The following is a 22,492-nucleotide window of genomic DNA, read 5'->3' on the forward strand; positions in this document are numbered from 1 at the left end:
GGTTCAATTGTGGTTCTAAGTTGTACCAGATGTAAGCCAAATCATAGACTTGGCATTTAGCTGAACTAAAATTTTACCTATCTACCAGATTGATTTTCTTCTTAAGATTCTAAGTATTGTCTGAATTTACACAACCCACTAAACTAAGATTTTCATACATTAATTGGGTTCATACAATACTTTTAACTACCAGTATTGTAAAACTGTGACCCATATTATGCCTTAATAAGATATAAATGCATCCAATTATAGTTTATTCAACAAAACTTTATTACAGCATGTCTTAGTATGAACTCTGATCTCGGTTCACCATATCTATTGAAATAGTTCTATCAGTCATTGTGTACAAAAATTATACCACTTTCATTATACACATTGAATTTAGAATGCCCTTCCCAGTAAACTGCAGTCTCTTTCCTAACATTTAGTAAGAGATGGCAGTTAAAAATTAAATTACAAATTTAGTGTACCTCAGCACTCTCTATACTTGGTTTGATTCTAAAGGAGAATTACAACTTAAGAATTATTATTCCTGCAGTGCAGGAATATGGAGCATCCACTTTTACAAATAGTAAGACAAGCAGTCCTTGTTTCACAACCAGAATTGGGTCTGGCAACTCAGTTTTTAAACGAAGTGGTTGTTGCTAAGTGAAAATTGCTTACGAAATTACAGCAGCATTTCTTTGCTTTACAGATCATGTTAGGAAAAGTTACTTACTCATTGTAAGTAAATGGTCATTACTGGAAATGGCAATAGAACAAGGTCTTATCTGTAAGCAACATATTCCAAATCATATCAGTGGGAGTGTTCTGAATAAATTCTGATTAAAATTATCAGGCTTTAATCAATTCAGACTACTGTCCCCATGTATTTCAAGCTTTGTGAGCAAGGCCGGGCCTTGCTTCTTAGGCCACAGAATATCATAGCTGATCTTGCACTTTCAAATCTGTTTTTTTAAAGTATTTTATTATACAGTTTTCTTTGTTATACATTAGTTTCATCTTTGCAACAGCGATATATATCGGTTATATCCACAGTTTTTTACACTATACATACTGTTATATCTCCTAGTACACATTGTCGTATTCGTAATTCTTGTTTCATAGCTGATCTTGCGCTCTCAAATGTAACTCCCTGCCCATTACCTCGTAGTAACCAAGAGAGCAGCTTTGGAAACTATCCCCTTTCCGTGTCGGGGCGGGGGACGGGACGTGGGGGACGACGACGACTGCCAAGCGCTTCCAAAGCCGTCGTCATCAATCGCGGGGCGCGTTCCCACATTTCCAAAACGTTAAACTCGGCTTGTAAAACTAGCATTTGAATTCGGCCGAACTAGATCAGCGTCCTTCGACTCTCGCGTATGGGAAGGAGTGGAGCGCAGGGGAGGCGGGTGCTTCGCTCCCGAGCACCAGATGGAGCACTTGAACAGCAAACTTTCCGAGTGCCCTGCCATTGGTCGAGGCTGGGCCAATCGCGAGCGCCCTCGGCAAACAATGCAACTTTCTCCCCCCCCCCCTCGCTCAGTGCGGTTTCCTTTCTTTCTATTTTTTTCCTCCTCTATTTTCCCCTTTCTTCCCCTTCTTTTCCTTCATTTCCTCTTCTGTCGTTCCCTGCTCGCGCGGTCCTCCTCCGGCGCCTTGCTTCCGATCGGCTGCGCGGGTGGGGAGAAACGGCGGGGGCCGGCCGGCCGCAGGTGGATCCGCCTGGAGAGGCGTTAGCGGCTGTTGCTTCTGAGTGATGGAGCTGGCAGGGATTGCCTCGCCTCGCCGCTGATCTCTAGCGCCCGCAACGAGGATTGGCCCCGTCATGGCTCGCTGCCCTTCTTGACCCGTGGCGTGTGAACCCAGCAAAGCAGCTTAACGGATCTCCCCTGCGCGCTCCCTTAGCCGAGGGGAGGCAGCAGCCGGGAGGAGGGTCCACCCATGCCAGGACTGCACCCAGCCTTGGGCACCGCCGCTAAAACGAGCAGCAGCAGCAGCAGCAGCAGCGGCTCCTCCGGCGCTCACCACTCCGATTCTCTTTTCTCCTCCCCAGATGGAATTAAAGGGCGGACGGCAGAGGAGAAGGGCGTGAGCCTGGCCGAGAAGAGCGGCGCCTCTAGCCAAGGTAAGAGCCGACTCGAGCCGGCGGCGGATCCCTCCTTGGGGGAACGATGACAGCAACCCGCTGCGAAGGGAAAACGGCGACTGGCATAGAAAAGGAAAGACGAGCCCAAACGTGGGGCGCGGGGGGGGCCTCCCCTTTCCTGCATTTTCTGCGCCTCGTGACTCGCCCAAGAGAAAGGAGTTACACGGGGTGGTGGGGTCGAGCTTTTCTTTCTCCGAGGACGGGAACGGGGCAAGGCCTTGAAACGGCCTCAGGAAGCGAGGCAGCCTAGAAAGGCGGAGTGGGGTGGCGGTGGAAGCCCTGTTGGACACTGAAGGCTGAAGTCGCCCACTTGAGCATTTTCTGCAGCCCGCAGGGAATCGCTTTTCAGTTCGGTGGGACTTCACTTCCCACTAAGAACCCGAAGCGATTAGAATGCCGGTGGTTCGAATCTGCTGCACAGCCATCCATCCCCAGCGGTGAAGGAATGGGCTATGCTGGTGGGGGATGATGGAAGTGGTAGTTCGGTCCACCTCTGGAATCTGCCACAGTTGAAGGGGGCTGTGATAGTTTCTTTTCCTCTCACCCCACCCCACCCCACCCTACCCTCTGCCTAGGCATCTGTAATGCAAACACATAGTATTGCATGGAGTCCACGGGGGTCTGGTGGGTGTCCCTTTTCAGCTAAATTTAATGACATGTTCTGGTCCAGGAAATCCAAGCAATTTCACACTTCGGTTTTACTTTATTGCATAAAACTTGACTCACTGGCCCCAGCCGTCTGAAGCTCTCTGTTGATTTTATGCATTAGCATTTATATTATACTTTAAAGAGTTCGAAACACTTGAAAGAACTCATTTAAAGAGTTCAAAACACTTGAAAGAACTTGTTTATTTTTGTTCTCTAGCCTCTCTCCATTTGTTCTTTTTTATGTTTGTAGCTCGCCATGCTTCAGGTTTTGTTTTATTGATCTGGAAGATGGAAAGGTCTTGTCTTTCAGGCAATTGTCCCTTATTGTCATTAGTAACAGAGACACCGTGCTTAAACATTTACTTACCCTTTGGGGGCTATGTAAGATAGTATGATAATCAACAAGGCACTTATTTGCTTTGGACTTCTTTTGCTTCACCTGGATATAGTGTCCTTCTTACACCAAGGCCTGACTGGTTTCTTTGTTCTACTCTCCTATACTGCTTGGTCTAAAAAGCTGAATTTCAATTTGGCTTCGACCTGCTTTGAAATAGTAAGAGTTGTGATTTTCCCAAACAGGTGCAACTACAATACTCATTATTGGGACAGGGGTGACAATCAGACATGCAGTCCACGTCATTTTTTTCCTGTATTTGAGGTTTTAGAGGACCTTTTCTGAATGAAAAATTGTAGCTTAATCATAGTTTTGCTTTTTCTAAGAGATTTTCTTGTTATTTCTAGCTTCTGTCCATTAGTAGGTTTTAAAAACCCTTCTGTTTTTCAAGTCTTTGGTATGCACATACAAATACATGCTTTGCCGAGACTGCCTTCTTGATAAGGAGAAAGTATCCCTCACCTGCTGTGTTAAGCAGAGGCTCTCATCTTCTATGGCTTGTATTGAGGCTGCTCCAGTATATACAAAATGGGTCAGGGTAGATTGTTGCTCTTGTTGCAGGCTTGAGAGGAGTATATGAGTTGTTAGTCTTGCCTGAAACTCTTTACAAAAAAAAAAAAAGTCAACATACTTCAGGCTTTGGTAAGTGTTGGGTGTGCACTTACTAGAGAGAAATGTGATGCCTTTTTGTTAGGGTAGTTATGTATTCTCAAACAAGATACATTTACATCGGTCAAGTGGTCAAGAAGAAGGACCTTCAGAAATCTGGAGAACCTCTTCCTGGGGACAAGGGTTTGTAAGGACCCATTATTGAGCAACATGCCCGGAGGCATTCAGTGGATACTCCGGGCCTCATTTTGTGCTACATGGGCTTGGCGAATTATGCAATTAAAAATTAAAGCATGGGAGAGAGGGGCAGTGAGAGCCAACCCAGTCATTCTATGGCAAAAATGAAGGCTTATGTTCCCCTGTTAATAGAACAGTATAACAGCCTGATTTCCTCTCAAAAACATCTACCGTATTTTTCGGATTATAAGATGCATCAGTGTATAAGACACACCAAGATTTTGAAGATGTAAGTAAGAAAAAAAAGGTTTTGTCCTCCCCGGTCCCCAGGAGCACTCTGCAGGCTTCAGCAGGGCTGGGGGGGGGAGGCAAAAACACCCCCATTTTTGTGGAAAATGGTCTGTTTTTCACAAAAATGAAGGCGTTTTTGCCTTCCCCCAGCCCTGCTGAATCCTGCAGAGTACTGCTGGGGGCTGGAGGCAAGCAAAGACACCCCGTTTTTCATGAAAATGGGATGCAGAGCTTCAGGAGGCCAAAAATGTCTGTATTTGGTGTATTAACACGCACCAACATTTCCACACTATTTTAGGAGGGAGAAAAGTGCGTCTTATTCTCCGAAAAATACGGTATATTTAAGAGGATTTTTGATAACTGGGCTGAGAAACATTTCAACAAAGTTTTGGGATCTGCTTGTTGGAATAGATATGGTATTAGATGAGGTTTTAAATGCAATCACTGTGGCTAATATAAGGCAGATGTTACTTATGGCTCATACCAATCATTCCTTTTCGAAAAAAGGGAAGATAGTAATAAATTCACAAATGGGAGAGGCTTCTGGTTATCTTGCTTGTATTCCCAATACGGTTCCCTCTCTATCCAATAAACCGATAAAGAGTGCATCTAATATTTTCAAATGCCCACCCACAAGATACACTGACATATTCAATTAAAACCTCCTTGCATAATGTGATGATTCTGGTTTTTGTTTTTTTTGCATGTGGCAGTGATATTCAATCATGAGCTCCTCAAGGGCAGGGATCAAAGTAGCAGTGAAAATCTTAGGGGCTTCCCCAACATGTTTCATATTTTCAGCTACCTGTTCCCCATCCTGAGTGCCGGATGCTGATATGATTTGTTCTCATCTCAAGTAGAATTATATGGGGTGTTAGTGGTTTTTGGAGAGCTGATTGTTGTTTAACCGAGGAGCCTAAACGAAAGCTCAAAATCCGATCCTAAGAGTCTAGACTTCAGCTGTGGGCTTCTCTTCTCAACTGGCATGCCTTCCCCACCGTTCTTCCCCAGCAACTGGAATTCAAAGATCTTTCATCTCCTGTTTTCGTAAAGCTGGTCTGGCCAGCGCATAGCCTATGAGTGCTTTCATGCTAGGCTTTCATTTTGCCGTTGCCTTACTTCTGGTCAAAAATGTTTTCATCATCTGCTCTGTTTCCTCCCTTTTTCTGCCATTTTTTTTTAAAAAAATCCACTTTTAAGAGGGGTGGGGGGTGGGGGAAACCCAGAATAGCTGTTTAACATCTTTTAATTGGCAGTATAAAGAGAGCTCTATCTGAGACTTCTGCAGATTCTAAGCCACAGGTGTACAACCTATTTGAGACCCTTTTGACCAGAAGTCTTCAAACTTGGCAACTTTAAGACAATGGTTTAAGGCTATGCTGCCTGGAGAATTTGGGAGCTGAAGTCCACAAGTCTTAAAGTTGCCAAGTTTGGGGACCCCTGTTTTTGACCATGATGACAAAAAACCAGTGGCATGGTTCCCTTCTATTCTGAAGTGAGAAACAGATGAATCGTATAACTTAAGCTCTAAAAAAAAGGGTTCTCAGCCTTATAAAGAAGGATTCTCCCAAATCCCAACCTTGGGGTGCAACCCCAACGATCTCGAGACACTAATGTCTCCTCCTCCTCCTAGAATTGTCTACAGGCTGTTCTTGATTTATGACCACAGTTGGAACCAGAACTTCCATAGCAAAGCAATGCAGTTGTGAAGCGAGTTGTGTCCAATTTTATGACTTTTGGTTTGTTTGTTGCTGTTGTCATTTATTGCATTTCAAGATCATGAAGTGAATCGAGTTTCACCCTTTTACCTCGTCGGAAGCATCTTGAGAAGGTTGCAAATGGTGATCGCATGAACCCAGGATGCTGCCACCATTGTAAATACATGCCAGTTCCAAATCTCTGAATTTTGATTATTTGACCATGGGAGGGAACCCTGCAGTCTGCAGATTGGTTGTAAGTTCCAGCTTGGTGGAGGGGGAGCCAAACCAAGAAAAACTGAAAACTTACTTGAATTCCCCCACCCGCATCTATGTTGGTAAACTTATTTTGCATTTTTGTCTCAATAGCTAGGTTCAGTCTTGATACTTGGATGTGACCAGTAATGACTTGTTTATAGCTCCCATGTTTACACAGTTTAGAGATTTATGGAGTAAATCTGAGTATATCCTCTCAAAAGAGAGCCACATTGAATTGAGCAAGGTTTACTTCCCACCAGGTCTGCAGCCTTATCCTATAAGACAGGGGTGGGTTTCTCGCCCCGTTACAACCGGGTTCAGTTGGAACGGGGCCGGCGGCGTCCTCGTGCACGCGCGTGGTGCACGCATGCGTACTAGCGTCTGCGCGATGTTCCAGCTGCTCCTGGAGGATCGCGCAGGTGCTGTATGCGTCCTGCGCATGTGTAGAAGCGCAGAACTCGTCAAAACCGGGTAAGGATTGCGGGCGGGCGGGCGCGCCCTTCGCCGTTCCCGGAAGTTACTTACTTCCGGGTTGGCTGACCAACCGGTTGAAACCCACCCCTGCTATAAGACCAATCCTATTGAACTAAAAGGGACTTCAGAATAGGAATGCATAGGATGGTGCTCATCGGTGGGATTCACTTACCTTCCCTACTGGTTCGCAAATGTGAGTGCTTGCACATCACATCAGGGAGGGTGGGCGGAGCCTCTCGCAGCCGCTGCTACCGGTTCACTCAAACTGGCGAGAACCGTCTGAATACCACCTCTGATGGTGCTGCTAGCTTTGTAATATGCTGGGGAAGGGAGACTTCTGCTTCTCCTGTTTCCTCTTGTGGAAAGGTTGGAAAAGGCTCGCCTAATTTCTTTTCCCCTTGATGTGAGTTTCGTTCTGGAGGAACCCTGTCCCCTCTTCATGCGTACTTCAAGGAAATTCAAGAAGTGTTGCAGTTTCTTCGACTCTTGCTTCATCCTAGTCTTTCCCATGCATGCGTTGGCTGCAATTGCTTCATCAAGTTTACTCCCTCTTCTCCAACAGTCCCAGAATGTGCGCAAGCAAACAGCTTCCTGTGCTTGCAGCTCGATTGGGTAAAGAAAGCAAAAGAAGATATATCCAATCCAGGAATGGAAAACACAAGGACCTTCTGCAGTTTCTGGACTCTTACCATAAGCTATGCAAAATGTAGGAACTCCCGCCGCCCCCAGTATCTCTTATATCAGAAAATAGCCTCACTGTCCATCCATATGTGCAGAGAGAAAAGTAATCTTCATCTGATGCTAGACCCATGATATGAACCTATGGCACACGAGCCACAGATGGCACGCGGAGCGCTCTCTGTGGGAACGTGAGCTGTCTCCCAGCTCAGCTCCACTGCGCACGGGCCTCCTGCCGACCAGCTGATTTTTGGGTCTGCCATGCATACGGAAGATGCACAGGCATGTGGGGAGGGGCTCACACATGCGCATGTGCGGGGAGCACAGTGATGGTGCCCCCCCTGCACCCCATTTTTTATTTCAGGAGGCTTCAGGGAGGCCTGCTAGGCCCAAAATGGACACACGGGTGGGGGGTGCAGCACGCCCCCCCCACAGCCCGTTTTTGGTCCCAGGAGACTTCAGAGAGGCTTGCTAGGCCCAAAACAGAATGCGGGGTGGTGATGCCATGTGCATGCGCAGGAGGCGTGGGGTGCAGGGGGGATATGCGCTCATACACAGGGGGACAGGGTGCATTATGGGTGTGGGCATACACGCACACGTGCTGTCATGCGGGTGTGAGATTTTGGCACGTGAGGAGAAAAAGTTTAGCCTCACTCTGCTAGGCCATCAGAGTTGTCCTTCAGAGCTGAAGTTCAAAACTGAAATAACTTGAGACTTTGAAAACTGAATTCCAAGAAACAGAAGGAAAAGGCTGACCGTTGAAAAGCATGTCATTTTCACTCCAAATGTCTTGTTTATAATTTATAAGCCAGAACAGGGATCTTTAGCATAATGGATGTTGCATGGAGAATTTAACCCAGGCATTTAAGGAAAGGGCTGCTGTTTAGTGATAGAGTACCTGCTTTGAATGCTAGAGGATACAAATCTAGTCTGTAGAAGCATATGTGGAAGTGCTGGTGCTGGGCCACACAAACCCATGATCTGACTCAGCCTGGATCTACTTTTTTCTAGCCAAGCTGGGGATATGATGACCTCTTTATTTAACAATCTGCTTCATGAATATATCAGATTACTTGCCAGCTCAGCAGGTTTTTTTTTTTTTAATGTCATTGATATGCTGCATCCCACGTCCTATTTTCTACTATATCTTTAGCTTATGGGTTAGGTCAGCCTTTTTCCAAACAAAAGCTACTTTTACAAGTTCTCAGGTTTCGTATAGCCATGATCTAAAATAACTTAAAATAAACCTGGGGGTGGGGGGGCAGGCGAGAGGGATGAGTGATTCTTCCTCTCTTTTTAAAACCCTGGCTAGTTCTACGTCTGTGACTATCAAACTCCGGAGGAACAATTTTCAGATAAGCTTTGTGTACGAGAAAGAATCTGCTGAGCTGGCATTATTTTGCATATCCCAGAACTGCATTTCCAGAAACACAGCTCTCTCGGTTGAGGGTCGCCAGATGCAAAAGAGGCAGGGCTTTCACTAATAGGGAATTTCCACAAATACTGTCCATCTGGTCATTCAGACTGTTTAGCTGGAATGCTCTATAAAATTATGAAAGGTGTAGGCGTCTGGTGCTGTTCTGGGCAACGAGGGAGTGGGGAAAGCTAAGTTATATTGATGCCCCCACAAACATACCATGTCTGGTTCTGCATTAGCTGTGTTGGCTTCAGGGTCTTTCCCTCCCAGCTCACACTGTTGATGCACAATATGGAAGCCGCTGTGTTCATTTGGAAACGTCTCTGCAGAGAAGCCCAAAACATAAAGAGTGGCATCTTAGAGGCTTCATTGTTTATGGATGTTGCTGTATCAGTGATCTTCCACACTGAAGAGGCTGGGGAATTCCATTGTCATGGCAATCCTGTGAGGAACATGCGTCAGAAGCACTCTCTGTGTTGTGTCTGGTATCTGTGGTTCCCTTCTTAGGCTTAGGTTGCTAGAAGCTTTGATCCACTTTGGGGATCATGGATCAGATGATGTCTCTGGGGTCTGTGAACAACAAACGTCACTCGCTTCATTTGGTAAACGCTTGGAGAGAGACACCCAAAATGAATGACCGAGCAGAAAGCTTTTGAATTCCACATTCCTTGAGCTTAGTGCTATATTCAGTGCCTAACTACTAACAACGAATATGTAGGCTGTTTTCCATGAGTTGGAAATGGGGTTGGAGAGAGAAAGATAAAGAATCTAGCATGCAGCTTTGCTTCTTCACTTTCATCATGAGTGTGTGTGTATGCGCGCACTTGGGTGTGTATAATAATCAAACTTAAAATCTGTAGAGAGAGGAATTGGTCAGAATACTCCAGGTATTTAAAAGTTGGTGATTTAGTTTTTTTCCAGTTTGGGTGAGGGTAGAAGGGGAGTAGTTATGTCTTTTATGTTGATTTTATTTGTGGAAAGAAAATATCCCAGATCTGGGGTTAATTTGCCAGCGGAGCTGATGTCCATGAAATCACAAGGAGTTGGACTTATGTTGAACAAGACTTTATGAAAATAACTTGCAACTGCCAGATGGACTTTTCATCTGGGCTCCAATCAGACTCAGGCCCACTTATCTTGTGGGTCATGTAATCACAGATTTGAGAGTTGTTCAGACAACAGGACAAGATTGGTCTTTCGATGGCTGATTTGCTTGATTGCACCTCCTGCTGAAATGCCTGATTCCTGCTCTGTGTCATCTGAATTCAGCATGCAGAACAAATCACAAACTCCTTAATTGGTTTTCATATTGCTAATGGTCACCCTCTTGACCAAATAGAGCAAAGGCAGGCTGCAGGAAACTGTTTCCACTCTGCTCAGGGGCAGAAGAAAGAATGATTGTTTATTTACTTATTTATTCATCAAACAAAAATTATAAATTCAAATGAGCAAAATGAAAAAAAAATTAAAATGTGACAGGGGCGATAGGCTCGTTAGTGCACTTACACACACCTCCTTAGGAAACTCTTAAATATGGGATGAGGTCCACAGAAGTTAAGTTAGAATTAAAACTGAAAGTTAGTAGCTCAGACAACTGAATCAAATAAGATATTCCATGATTGAGCACAGTTCGTATGTTTATCACTGAATAAAAAATGCAACTTATTTCAGTGTGGTGTGTAATGTATGATCTTTTATATCGGGTCCCCAACCCCCAAGCTGCAGCCCACTAACCTTTATCTTTATTGTCATTATTTTTACTGTGAGCACACTGGCATACATTAAATACAAAATTCCATTGCCTGCTCTCAAAACAAACTTTATATAACTACCCATACACACACATAACATATACACATGCTATATACATACATATATATATATATATCTACACCTACACACACACACTCACTGTCCATAGCAGACAAAGGAAACTTGAGAGGTCGCAAGGTTGATGCTACATGGAATAATACAGTGACTGAATCTAGATGATCTGCTTTGGATACCCCAAAGCCTCCTCCCAGAAGGTAACAAGGAAAACAGGCCATGAAGAGGATGTGTAGCGGCCCAGACAGTACTGTGAACCTACTCAAGTATTGCTTATATGCCATGTCCTGGATAGAAGGAAATAAACTACCAATAATCTTTTCTGCCGTCCTCACCACTCTCTGCATCGCCTTCCTGTCTGAAGCAGTAATGCTTCCAAACCAGTCAGTAATGCAATATGACAGGATGCTCTCGGATCGCCCCTCTATAGAAAGTGGTAAGGACAGAGGAAGGAAGTTGTACTTTTCTTATGTGATACAGAAAATGCAGACGCTGCTGTGCCCCTTTCACCAATGTCTCACTGTTGAGCGACAAGCTAGTCTACTTGTTAGCTGCACACCCAGAAACTTGATGCTGCTAACCACCTCCACAGGTGAATCATTAATACACAGGTCTGTGTTTTCTGAACTCGACAATGATCTCTTTAGTCTTTCCTTACGTTTAAAATGAGGCTGTTTTGATTATACCGGTTCACCAAACCCTCTACCTGTTTGCTCGCACAGCTCCACTTACGCAAGCAGCAGGCGCACATGCCCGCCGCTTGCAGAAATGGAGCTGTGAGCGTGTGTGCCTGCCACTCGCACAGATCCACTCCCTCTACCCTGGGCCATCATGACAGAAAGGTTGGGGACCACTGTTTTATGTAATACCTTGATCAACCTTCATACCTCAACAAAGCAATCTTAAATGCAGTAGCTCAGAGGCACAGTTCCTGTGGTGTATCCTATTTTAGATGATATGTGTGTATGTGGGGGAGTCCTATAACTGAATGCTCTAACTGACCTAGATGCCTTGATAGGGTGTCGTTTTTTTTCTTTTTCTTTAAAGGCCTGCCCACCATCCCATGGCAGTGATTTCTGACTGCAGCACATTTTCCACTTCACTTGCTCTTTTTAAGTAAACTACGTGGAAAAAAGAGTAACTGTCCCCTAATTATCATATCTGATGTTTGCAAATGGCTGAGAATGCTTGAAAGTGTTTCAAATGCCTTATCTCAGGGATTTTCAAACTTGTTCAGGCTGTGTAACCTGTTGGGGTTTTTTTTTTTAAGAAAAAAAAATTCCCCAGAATACCTGATTCAGAGGCAAAAATTTAATAATAGAAAATTGGATGTGCTGAAATGAACTTTTTTTTGTGGGGTGGAAGGGAGCGTTTTCTTTCATAGAACATTTAGAGTTTCACGGAATACAGTTTGAAAAATTTTGTCTTTATTAAGAAGCTGATCAATATTATTGTACAGCGTGCAAGGAGGGAAACTAAAGCTGAATGGGAATGATAAAAGTGAGATTTGATTCAGGATCTTCTTCAGTTCTGAAACTGTCATTTTATGAGCCTTTTCCAACTTTTTTTTTAACCTTGGAGAACCCTTGCAGTGGTGGGTTTCAAAAATTGTTGGAATCTACTCTGTGGGTGTGGCCTTCTTTGTGGGAGTGGCTTGCCACCCATGTGACCAGATGGGTGTGGCTTGCCGCCCATGTGACCGGATATGAAATTATAAATTAGTACTTAGGTCGGTTCAAGTAGCTATTCAGAAACTCATTGAAGCATGCAAGTCTTAAAGCTGTCAAGTTACAAGATCCTTGCCAGTGGTGGGTTTCAAAATTTTTTGGAACCTCTTCTGTAGGTGTGGCCTGCTTTCCGGGTCCACTGGTGGAACCTCTTCTAACCGGTTCAGTAGATTTGACAAACCGGTTCTACCGAATAGGTGCGAACTGGTAGGAACCCACCTCTGAACCCTTGAGGCAATTTTTCAGGTGACAGGGACCCTGCATAAAATTTTCAAAAAATTAGAAAATGTCACAATCCAATTCGTTTCTCACCTACTCAGTCCACTTTCACACCTAAAATAATAGCAAGTGGCAGATGTGGCATGTAAAATTTCCCATCATTACGATTGTGTGATGCACAGAGTAAAAAACAAAACAAAAACCCACAATATTTATTTTTTAAGCTATCTCTCACAAAACCCCTAATACCCTCACATGGAACTGTGCAGTTCCAGTTAAAGAAAAGCTGCATAGCGTGATATTGCCTCTTGATTCTTTTCACCTCTATGAAAAACTCAGTGGTAAAGACAACAAGGTAACTCCACACTAAATTCTGTTAGTTGAAACATTGTTTAGGAGCAAAAGTGACTGTTCCTTATTTGGGTTCCATAAACCAACTGTAAATATACTTGCAAAAGAAATTGGGTTCAGAGTTGTACTGAATAACCAATGTGCTTATTCAGAGTTGTACTGAATAACCAATGTGCTAAACCACATTTTATAAATCACAAAACTTGTGTTCACACAACATATTCAACCAGCTAAACAAACTGCAATATGGATTAGGGTGATGTGTTTGCCCAGTATCCTTCCCCTACCACACCCAACAAGCCACATCCACCGAATCAGTAGTAAAAATTTTTTGAATCCCGTCACTGGACTACAGGATTATAAAAAGGGAGTTCTGTATAGGTAGAAATGAGGATTCAAAAGAAATTCCTCTCTACCCTTCTCTAAAAGATTACTTAAAGCTGCAGTTTATTCACCATTGTTAAGTAATTGCTGAAACCTTAGCATTCCTATCTAATATTGTAGCTGAATACTTCTTATATTTCTAATCACACAAGGCAGCTAAGATGGCAATGATGATGATGCAATAGCTACATTATTGCTTCAGAACTGGAGAGATCTGGGTTCAAATGTCAGCTCATACATGATCAATCTTGACTGGAGGTTTGCTGTCAGAAACCCAAGAGGATTAGGAGTACAAGGACAAGTCAAATATGTTGACTCCTTTCGCTGGAAGGAAGATAAATTATTTATTATAAAAGTAATGGATCCTTTAGCCAAGGATTTAGATTTCCCTGTACAAACTTAGGCAAAGTTGACTTATGGATGAGTATCTGTCTTCCATTCCAATATACTGACAGAGCATAGTCCTAGGTAAGGCAGGAGGAGCAGGGAAAATGTGGTTCTCCAAATATTGCTGAATGACACTCCCAAGCATTCCATGTTGCTGAATTCGCTGGGAGTTGTAGTTCAGCAATATTAGAGATAAAGTTGAAGCCAGATTGTCAAATCATCCAGTCGATAGTAAGCCTCTTGGAAAATAGGCAAGTTGTTTCTGGATGCTAGCAAAAACTTAAAAAAAACTAATAATTAACCACCATTCTTCAATTTTGCATTATAAAAACTCTACGACAGCCTCACTCCATAACATCTAGGTTCAAATTCCAACGCTATGAATCAAGCGACACATTTTTTAAAAAAAGAGCCCTCAAGCACCCATTAATGCATTGTGCCCTGCGGATGGGTTTTTTGTTTGTTTGATGGATTTGCATACCTATTAGGATTGCCTTGCTTCTTCCTTTTCCCACGCTCACCAATCACAACCTTTGGATGGCAATGATTGGTTTCTGGGATGAACGATTTCCCTAGCAAGCAACTGCTTTTAATCCCTGACCCACAAAAGGGTTAACTGACTGCTGCTCTGCTCCCATCACCCCTTCAAGGTGTGCTTGAGAATTTTCCAAGGATCATTAATAGCCGGGCATCTGGGTTCCTGCAGCTATTTATAGTGTTGACAATAAATCAGCTAGCCACCTGAGCCTGCCAAGCTGACTCTTGCTAGGCTGGGTTTAAATATTCTTCGGAAGCATCATGCTACCCGGCGAACCAACCCTTGCTCAAAAACCACAGAACTCCAAGATTGGGTTTGGGAAGACAGTCGGAGAGCCTGATTTTTCAGAGATTTAGGTCTGTGGGATTTCAATTGAAGTGCTTTGTTTCCTTCTGTGGCTTTCCCACCCGGTAATTCAAGTTCTCTGGGCAGATTACAAAGTAAAAATAATAATAAACTGTACTAATAAAGAGAGTTCTGTCAGCCTGCAACAATGTAAAATGCCTACAGTGCTAAATTTATTTAACAAATTTATATAGCTGCTCATCTGCACAAAAAGTGACTTATAAGCAGAATAACAATTAACCATATCAAAATATAAAAATATCAAACTTAACATTTTTACACACACACACACACACACACACACATATATATATATTAGATTTTTTACAACCCCTGGTAAGCCCCAATTATGGGAGGAAGCTAACTGCTTCCATCATCTGTCCTTCGGCTCGTCACATCTCTGCCTAGTATGCCTAGTGTGCAATATAGCCCAGGTTCAAATCCCAGTAAGGGTATGGCTAGCTGCTGAGAGCTAAATAGCTTGAAATAGATCTATACTAGTCTCCCTTTATTTATTTATCAGCGCGCGCGCGCGCGCGCGCACACACACACACACACACACACACACACACACACACACACACACACATATATATATATATATATATATATATATATATATATATATATATATATATTTGTTTGTTTTTGTAGATTTTCACGGGTGTAGGTATGCTGGTCTTGTTGTATTTGGGTCTTTTCCCGTGTAAGATTGAGATTGTCTTGGCAATATTTTGGCGAGGTCCCACTCGTCATCTTCAGGCTGGCGTTTTCTTTTGTGTTGTAACGACCTTGGTGGTGGGTGAGGTTCATTTGTTAACTAGGGTTGGTTTCCAGATGTCTGGTAGGTGGGAGGTATTGTCACGTTTATTCATGTTGTGGGTGTGTTTCTCTATTTCGATGGCTTCCATAATTATTCTCTTGTTGAAGTGTTCTGTTTTGGAGATTAATTTGGTTCCTTCAAAATCAATTTCGTGTCCTGTAGCTTTAAGGTGCTGGAAAAGGGACGAAGTTTTTTTTCCTTTTTTTTCTGACTGCGTTCTTGTGTTCTGCGATGCGTTTCCAGCACCTTAAAGCAACAGGACATGAAATTGATTTTGAAGGAACCAAATTAATGTCTCCGTGGTCATGTGGCCAGCATGACTAAAGGCCAAAGGTGCACGGAACGCTGTTACCTTCCCACCAAAGTGGTCCCATTTTTCTACTTGCATTTTTACATGCTTTTGAACTGCTAGGTTGGCAGAAACTGGGACAAGTAACGGGAGCTCACTCAGTATGCAGCACTAGGGATTTGAACCACTGAGCTGCCGACCTTTCTGATTGACAAGCTCAGTATCTTAGCCACTGAGCCACCGCATCCCTTTTTGAGAAATATTACATGAGGCCTATTGGGCATTCTTTTTGGGGAGACTAGGGCTATGTAAACCAAATTGTAAACATAAAGATTGTAAACAATTGAAGTTGTCTTCTTATACTTAGACTAAGAGCTACACAGGCCATGCATGGTTGAAGTTTTCTTCACAATTGTTTGCTATATTATATTTCTATCTGAATTATATGTGGTTATATGTAGAAAGCACATGCAAATATGGACATGTCTTCACAGAACAAGCTCCATAAAATCATTGTCAGCATCACAGAGGCTGAGCAGCATTTTCCATGTCGAAAAATTGGATAGAAAAGCATACCGTAGCAACATCTCTTAAAATACAGATCAAAATGGTCATACTTTTCAATCGGATGATCATAAAAGTTCCTGGAGGGGGTGGGAGAAAGAAAAGAAAACTGTTCTATCGGCCGCACCATTCACAAGGAACTGCACATCATATGCTTCCATGGTTCTGCCTTTGTCTGGCACTTTAGAGCTGGAGGAGGGTGCACAGGCAGGTGCAGCCTTTGAGAGAAGCTTTTTAAAACTAAACCAGCATCTGGTTTGTTTGGTTTTGGCTTGCAGTGGTGTGTGAATCCAATCATTACTGTCTCGAGACAACCAGCATGTAGTTTTAGCTTGTTATGCAAATCCAACCAACCGAGAGTTAGTAAATGCATTTTGGTTAAACAGGGTATACAGCTCACAGGCCTGCTCAAAATCCCTTCAAAGTGGCTGAGACAAGATGCCAGCTTGCTCTGGGGTACCCTAGGAACTCCAGGGAAGTTTCTTCAAAGAGGGTATTTCCCACTCTGCCTTCTTCAGTCTTGGGATGCCTCTGAAGCTTGTAGAATTCCTTGCGGAGAAGGTTGTGTGGACACAGGAAAGTGCTAGCTATATTCAAGCTGATTTCCTGAATACATGGAGGAAGAAGTAGGCCCAATGTAAGCCCTGCTCCAGAAGTTTCTGCAAGGAGCAGGAGACCCCAACTGACTTCGGAAGACTTCTATTCATACCCATCTTGTTGAAATGTAGGATCTAACAAACATCTTGCACAGATGTGTAAAACCTTGTGATTTGGGCCCAGTGGGAGATGATGCTATCGGTGTCACTAGAAGCAAAGAATGGACAATTGCAAAGTGGAGTTTAAATAGCGAATGGTCTGGTATTCCATGGGAGATGCAAACAACAGAGAAAAAAAATGCAGAAACCTAACTTTTTACGCCTTTATTGAATGGAGCTCTACTGGATGAGTAGAAAGGAGCAAACACCTTGATAGAGCAAACAAATTGGGGCTGCAAAAGTCTCAAACACTGCTAAATGGGAGCAAAGGATCTGAGTTTTCTGAATGTCTTTGCTGACAGCAAGTGGTTGGTCAGATTTTTTTCAGCCCAAAACTGATAGTGGAGCATCTGATGACATAGCAAGAACTGTATTAGGTGACTAAGCATTTGACAGACATTTGGAACTGCCAATCATGAATGTCATTCCATGTAGCCTCGTAGTATTGGAAGCAATTCTACAAAGTTGCCAACTCAGGTATTCCACACAACGAACGTACTCTGCCAACTCCTCTTGATGTGTTTCCTCTGCACTTTAAGCCAAGGTTCATTTATGCTGTATCTCAATAGAAGTAGTTTTCCTCAGTCAAGAATACAGGCAGTCCTCATTCAGTGACCTTAATTGGGACTGGCAACTTGGTCATTAAGTGAATCAGTTGTTAAGTGAAATCATGACTCAGCTTATGATCTTATTTCAGCTCGACCCTTTGCTTTATAGATCTGCAAAAAATGGAAATGTGAGGATTGGGGCCTCCTCTTTCAACGTCATCATAACTGCAAATAGTCACTAAATGTGGCAGTTGCAAAACAAGAACTACCTGTAATTGGCAAAGTTCAACCAACACATTGTGTTCTCCCCAGGCATTGTAAAGTCCAAAAATGCTCGATAACAGTGGAATATAGGATTCAAACAGGCCTAACGAAATCAAAGAGCAGGCAAGAAAAATATTGTTAACCAGAAATTCAGACTGTGATTCTCTGGAAGTCCCAGTTAACACCTGCCTTACTGCAGTTTTAAGATTGCAGAGTTAGTCACTTAAAAGTAGATTGTAGCAATATTTTCAATCAATGATGTGAATTTTAAAGGAGACAAGTGTCGGCCATCTCATCTGTGCTTTTGTGCGGCAGAGCCCAGACTCTCTCTCACCAACCCTTGGTCAGGCAGTTCCTGAAGGGGGCGTCCAACCTCAAACCACCCACGGTACATAGGTACCCCTCCTGGGACTTGGACAAGGTGTTGGACGCTCTGACGGAGGCCCCGTTTGAGCCATTGCGAACAGTGTCACTAAAGTTTTTAACCCTTAAGGTGGTGTTTCTAGTGGCCATCACATCCGCCAGACGGATATCAGCTTTGCAGGCCCTGTCCGCCAGGGAGGACCTCTGCATTTTTCACCAGGACAGAGTGGTGTTGCGTTTGGACCCCTCCTTCATACCTAAGGTGTGTTCATGCTTCCACAGGTCGCAGGAGCTGATTTTGCCCGATTTTTGCCCAGACCCTTCTCGGCCACTGGAGAGGAAGTGGCACATATTAGATGTAAGGAGGGCTCTGAGGATTTACCTCAGAAGAACTCAGCCAAATAGAAAGTCCGAGGCCCTGTTTGTCTCATTCGAACCGGGGTCCCTGGGCAAGAAGGTGACCTCCACCACCATAGGCAGGTGGTTGAGGACCTGCATTGCTATGGCCTGCCAGTCTCAGGGCATACAGTCACCGGGCATCATCACAGCACACTCCACATGAAGTGCGGCCACCACTGTGGCCTGGGCAACGCAGGCGTCATTGACAGAGATATGTAGGGCAGCCACGTGGTCTTCCCCCTCACCCTTCGTGAGGAACTACAAGTTGGATACCTTTGCCTCGGCAGAAGCTTTGTTTGGTCGCAGGGTATTACAGGCAGTTCATAGGGCGGGGGACACACCCCACCAGGCATAGTTTGGCCATGTTCCCTCAGTATGTTACCCTTCCTAGGGATGTATTAGTTTTGGTATGTCCCATCCTGGATACTCTTCCCCTCATTATGGAGAACGGGCATTGGTACTTACCTGATACGCCTCTTCTCATAGGGGGGAGGAGTATCCAGACCCTCCCTGTCATGATAATGTAACGTGTTATGATGGATGTTGCACTAATATGTTTAAGCTATAACTCAATAAAAAGTTTGAAACCATAACAAAGGTCTGGAGTGGATGGCACAACGGGTTGGATAGAGTTCTTCGCCGATAACTGGGCGGTGCCTGGTGGACCAGGGGCATATACCAAGAGCTTATCTGACTCAGACCAATCAACGAGAGGATAAGGTCAACCCATCCTGGATACTCCTCCCCCACTATGAGAAGAGGCGTATCAGGTAGGTACCAACGCCCTATCTCTAAGTCTCCTGCTTTCGAGGCCAAGCACCATCACCACCACTACTCAAAACTGGTTCTCTCCTTCCAATTCAGGTGAAAGCATTAAAAAAAAATTTCTTCCAGTCTGCGAAATGCAAAGCCCCTTTGTGTAGCTTTACACAAAGTAATCTAAGTATCATCTTGATGAACTATCAGAGTCCTAATAATGATTGCCTGTCTTGGGCCAGACTTTAATCTGCAGTAAAAAAAAAATATTGGCTATCACAGGGTCCCTTGGTATGTGGAAACTCCAAACAGTCAGACACAAAAATTGAAGTGACGCATGCGCTGATTCATGATACTTTTCGTGCCAGTCTGCACACAAACACAAATTGGCCGCAGTTTGGATTGGTGTGTGAAACCGCATTTCGGTTTGTCGTCATGGTTGCAGGTTTTGTTCTCTGAATATATGGCTTGGGTAAGACTCAGGGATGTGTTACAAAGGTGAGGAGTTTGAAATTAGGGCCCTGCGTTTCCAAAGAAGGCCATTTTTCTCGACTGCCTTTGGGACTTGAACAGTCACAATTGTGCGTTCAAACCAATGATGCACAAAATGGATTCCAAAGTTTTCTTCCTGCCGTGGCCTTCTCAAGTCTCTGAGGTGCTATTGCGCATGGTTTCCTCCCCACATCCTGTTAAAGCATTCCTCTTTTACTCTCCAAGCATGCCGGGTCCCGGATATGTGTGATTTCGTGGACGGCGTCTATTCTTAGCCCACTCTTGAGTTGAGCAAGTCACATTGCCCAACAGCAGTCATGAGGGTGGGGAGGGGAAGCGCGATAACAATACTAGCTGTAAACACAGTCAAAGGAGAGATTAATATGCTTAACTCCAGACCAGATGTTTTAAATTCATGGTGGTGGAGCTCATTCAGCTGGAGAGTCATAAATTATGAGAATGTTGCTGAATCTCGGAGAGAGGAATTTTGTAGTGTGTTCTCTCTCTCTTAGAGCTGGACAGAGCCACTCTGCAAGTGGGTTCAGCTGTCTAGATAGTTATTTTTGAAATTTATAAATCCTACGTTGCTTGCAAGAAGGCAGCTTACAACTTTTCTTTTTCGCTTGTTTTTAGCCCACAGAGCCAGGTGTGGAAGGCACGTCGGGCTGAGTAACAGTAACTTAACTGAGACCTTGATAACAAAGGGTGGATTTGAATTCAGATCCACATTTCAATTCTAACCATCGCACTTGGCTCCTGGACTGTATTGTTACTCTCAGCCTAGGACAGCGATGGCGAACCTTTTTGGCACCAAACTGGAATGCATGTGCACGTGCACCGGAGCTCTGGAAACCCAAAGATCAGCTGACCGGTGCATGCATGCCTGTTTTTGGTCTTTTTCAGATGTTTTTCAGGCCGTTTTTCACCCCAAAACCAGCCTGAAAAGGACCCGAAAAACAGTCTGAAAACGCACCCCAAAACGGCCTGTTTTTTGGCTGTTTTCAGACCATTTTCCGACACCTGGGAAGACCAGCTGGCCAGTGCATATGTGGGCGCTGGAAACCAGAGGAGCAGCTGGCGATGGCACACGTGCCCACTGAGGGGGCTACACATGCCACCTCTGGCACGCGTGCCATAGGTTTGCCATCATGGGCCTAGGATCATTTTCCTTTCCTTTCTGCTATGTTGCAATAGAAAGAAAAGGCCGGAGCTTCTTCCCATCACTCTGCTAGCCTCTCTGTTGGGGCTGTTTTTAAAGTAATGGATTCCTTCTTATTGCTTTTACTAATTACTTCGATTCTCAAATTCTGTGTAGGAAGAGAAAGTAACTTAATGATAAAAAGTGACTATGGACATCTAGTGCTCCCAAATGTTAGAGGTGACAGTTGCCCTGGTGTGAATGCAGAGATCTCAACTCTCTGGTCTTACCTCCTTGTAATCATGGGATGGCTGACTCAATAAGCTGCTCTATTGGGTTTCCTCCTCTTATTCGCTGGATGTCTTTCACTGGGTTCAAGGAAGCTTGAAGAGCTGTTCCATTGACCCCTGCAAGAAGAACCATGTCATTAGATGAGGCTGAGAAGAGGACCCAAAGTCATACAAATGTGGTTAAAAGTAAATGTCACAAAAAGCGAATTGGGTCCTCCCTGGCTCTTGCTCAATGTGCTCAAAGGCTCTTCGTGTGATTTTGATCACTTGATAGATGGTATTTCTCTCTTAAGTTGATGACGGGGTTCCACCACAAAACCACGTTCGACTAAAGCGCGCTCGACGAAACCGCGTACCTGACGTCATCACAGCGCGATGAAAAAAGCACGCTGTGAGCGCTAAAGCTAAAATTAACCCCTAAACCTAACCCCCCGAAACCTAACCCTAACCCTAAACCTAAACCTAACCCTTAACCTAACCCTAAACCTAACGCTAACCCTTAACCTAACCCTAAACCTAACCCTAACGCTTAACCTAACCCTTAACCTAACCCTAACCCTAAACTTAACCCTTACCTTAACGTGAATCGGCTTGCTTTCAAAGCGCTTTTTAAAGCACCCTTTTTTCTCCGCGGTCACTGTTGTCGCGCTGCTGATGATGTCAGCGGCGCGCTTTAATCGGGCGCGCTTTAGTGGACCACGGTTTTGTCGTGCCACGGATGACGGTTGTATCTCCTCTACAGGCAACTGTGCTGACATGGTAGCCTTTTAAGCAGGAAACATGCCTAGATGCAGAGGTGGGTTGCTCCCAGTTTTACTACCAGGTTGCTTCGCCCACGCTGCACGTGTGTCCGCAGTTCAATGTAAATAGTTCTTCGTGCATGTGCAGAACAATTTACAGTGAACTACGCATGCGTGCTCACTACTAAACAGCACCGGCAATGGCAGAAGCAACCAGGGAACCGGTGTGAGGGTGTGGCCAGCCTGGTTCGCTGACGGTTCTGTGACCCAGGCCAAAATAACACTACCTGTTTAGCCAAACCAGGAGTAACCCACCTCTGCCTAGATGAACGAATTATGTCAAAAATCAGGCTCATTTGAGGGATTATATTTTTGTTCCTTGGAAGTCATTCTGTACATTCCATGTGAGTCTTCAATTAATTTCATAATTTTGGGAAAGATAGGATTTTTCTATCATATTATAAGCTGGCCAAAGCTTTCCCAATAGTAAATATAGCCATAGAAAGTCTACAATAGATATGA

At 44.1% G+C, this 22,492-nt stretch overlaps 1 protein-coding gene across 4 annotated transcripts in view; it reads left to right on the top strand.

The window, feature by feature from the left end:
- HDAC7 (histone deacetylase 7) overlaps positions 1–22,492 on the top strand; it is a 233,531-nt gene that overhangs the window by 82,870 nt on the left and 128,169 nt on the right. For 2 of the 4 annotated variants that reach the window (XM_032211336.1, XM_032211338.1), the window contains exon 2: positions 2,036–2,107. The exons of 1 other annotated variant lie outside the window; for it this stretch is intronic. In XM_032211336.1, the coding sequence (XP_032067227.1) occupies positions 2,036–2,107 (72 nt within the window). Of the gene's footprint in view, positions 1–1,568; positions 2,108–22,492 lie in introns of those variants that run through there. One more of the 4 variants, XM_032211335.1, reaches the window with a different exon arrangement.

Source organism: Thamnophis elegans, chromosome 2 (genome assembly GCF_009769535.1).
Source record: "Thamnophis elegans isolate rThaEle1 chromosome 2, rThaEle1.pri, whole genome shotgun sequence".
NCBI lineage: Eukaryota > Metazoa > Chordata > Lepidosauria > Squamata > Colubridae > Thamnophis > Thamnophis elegans.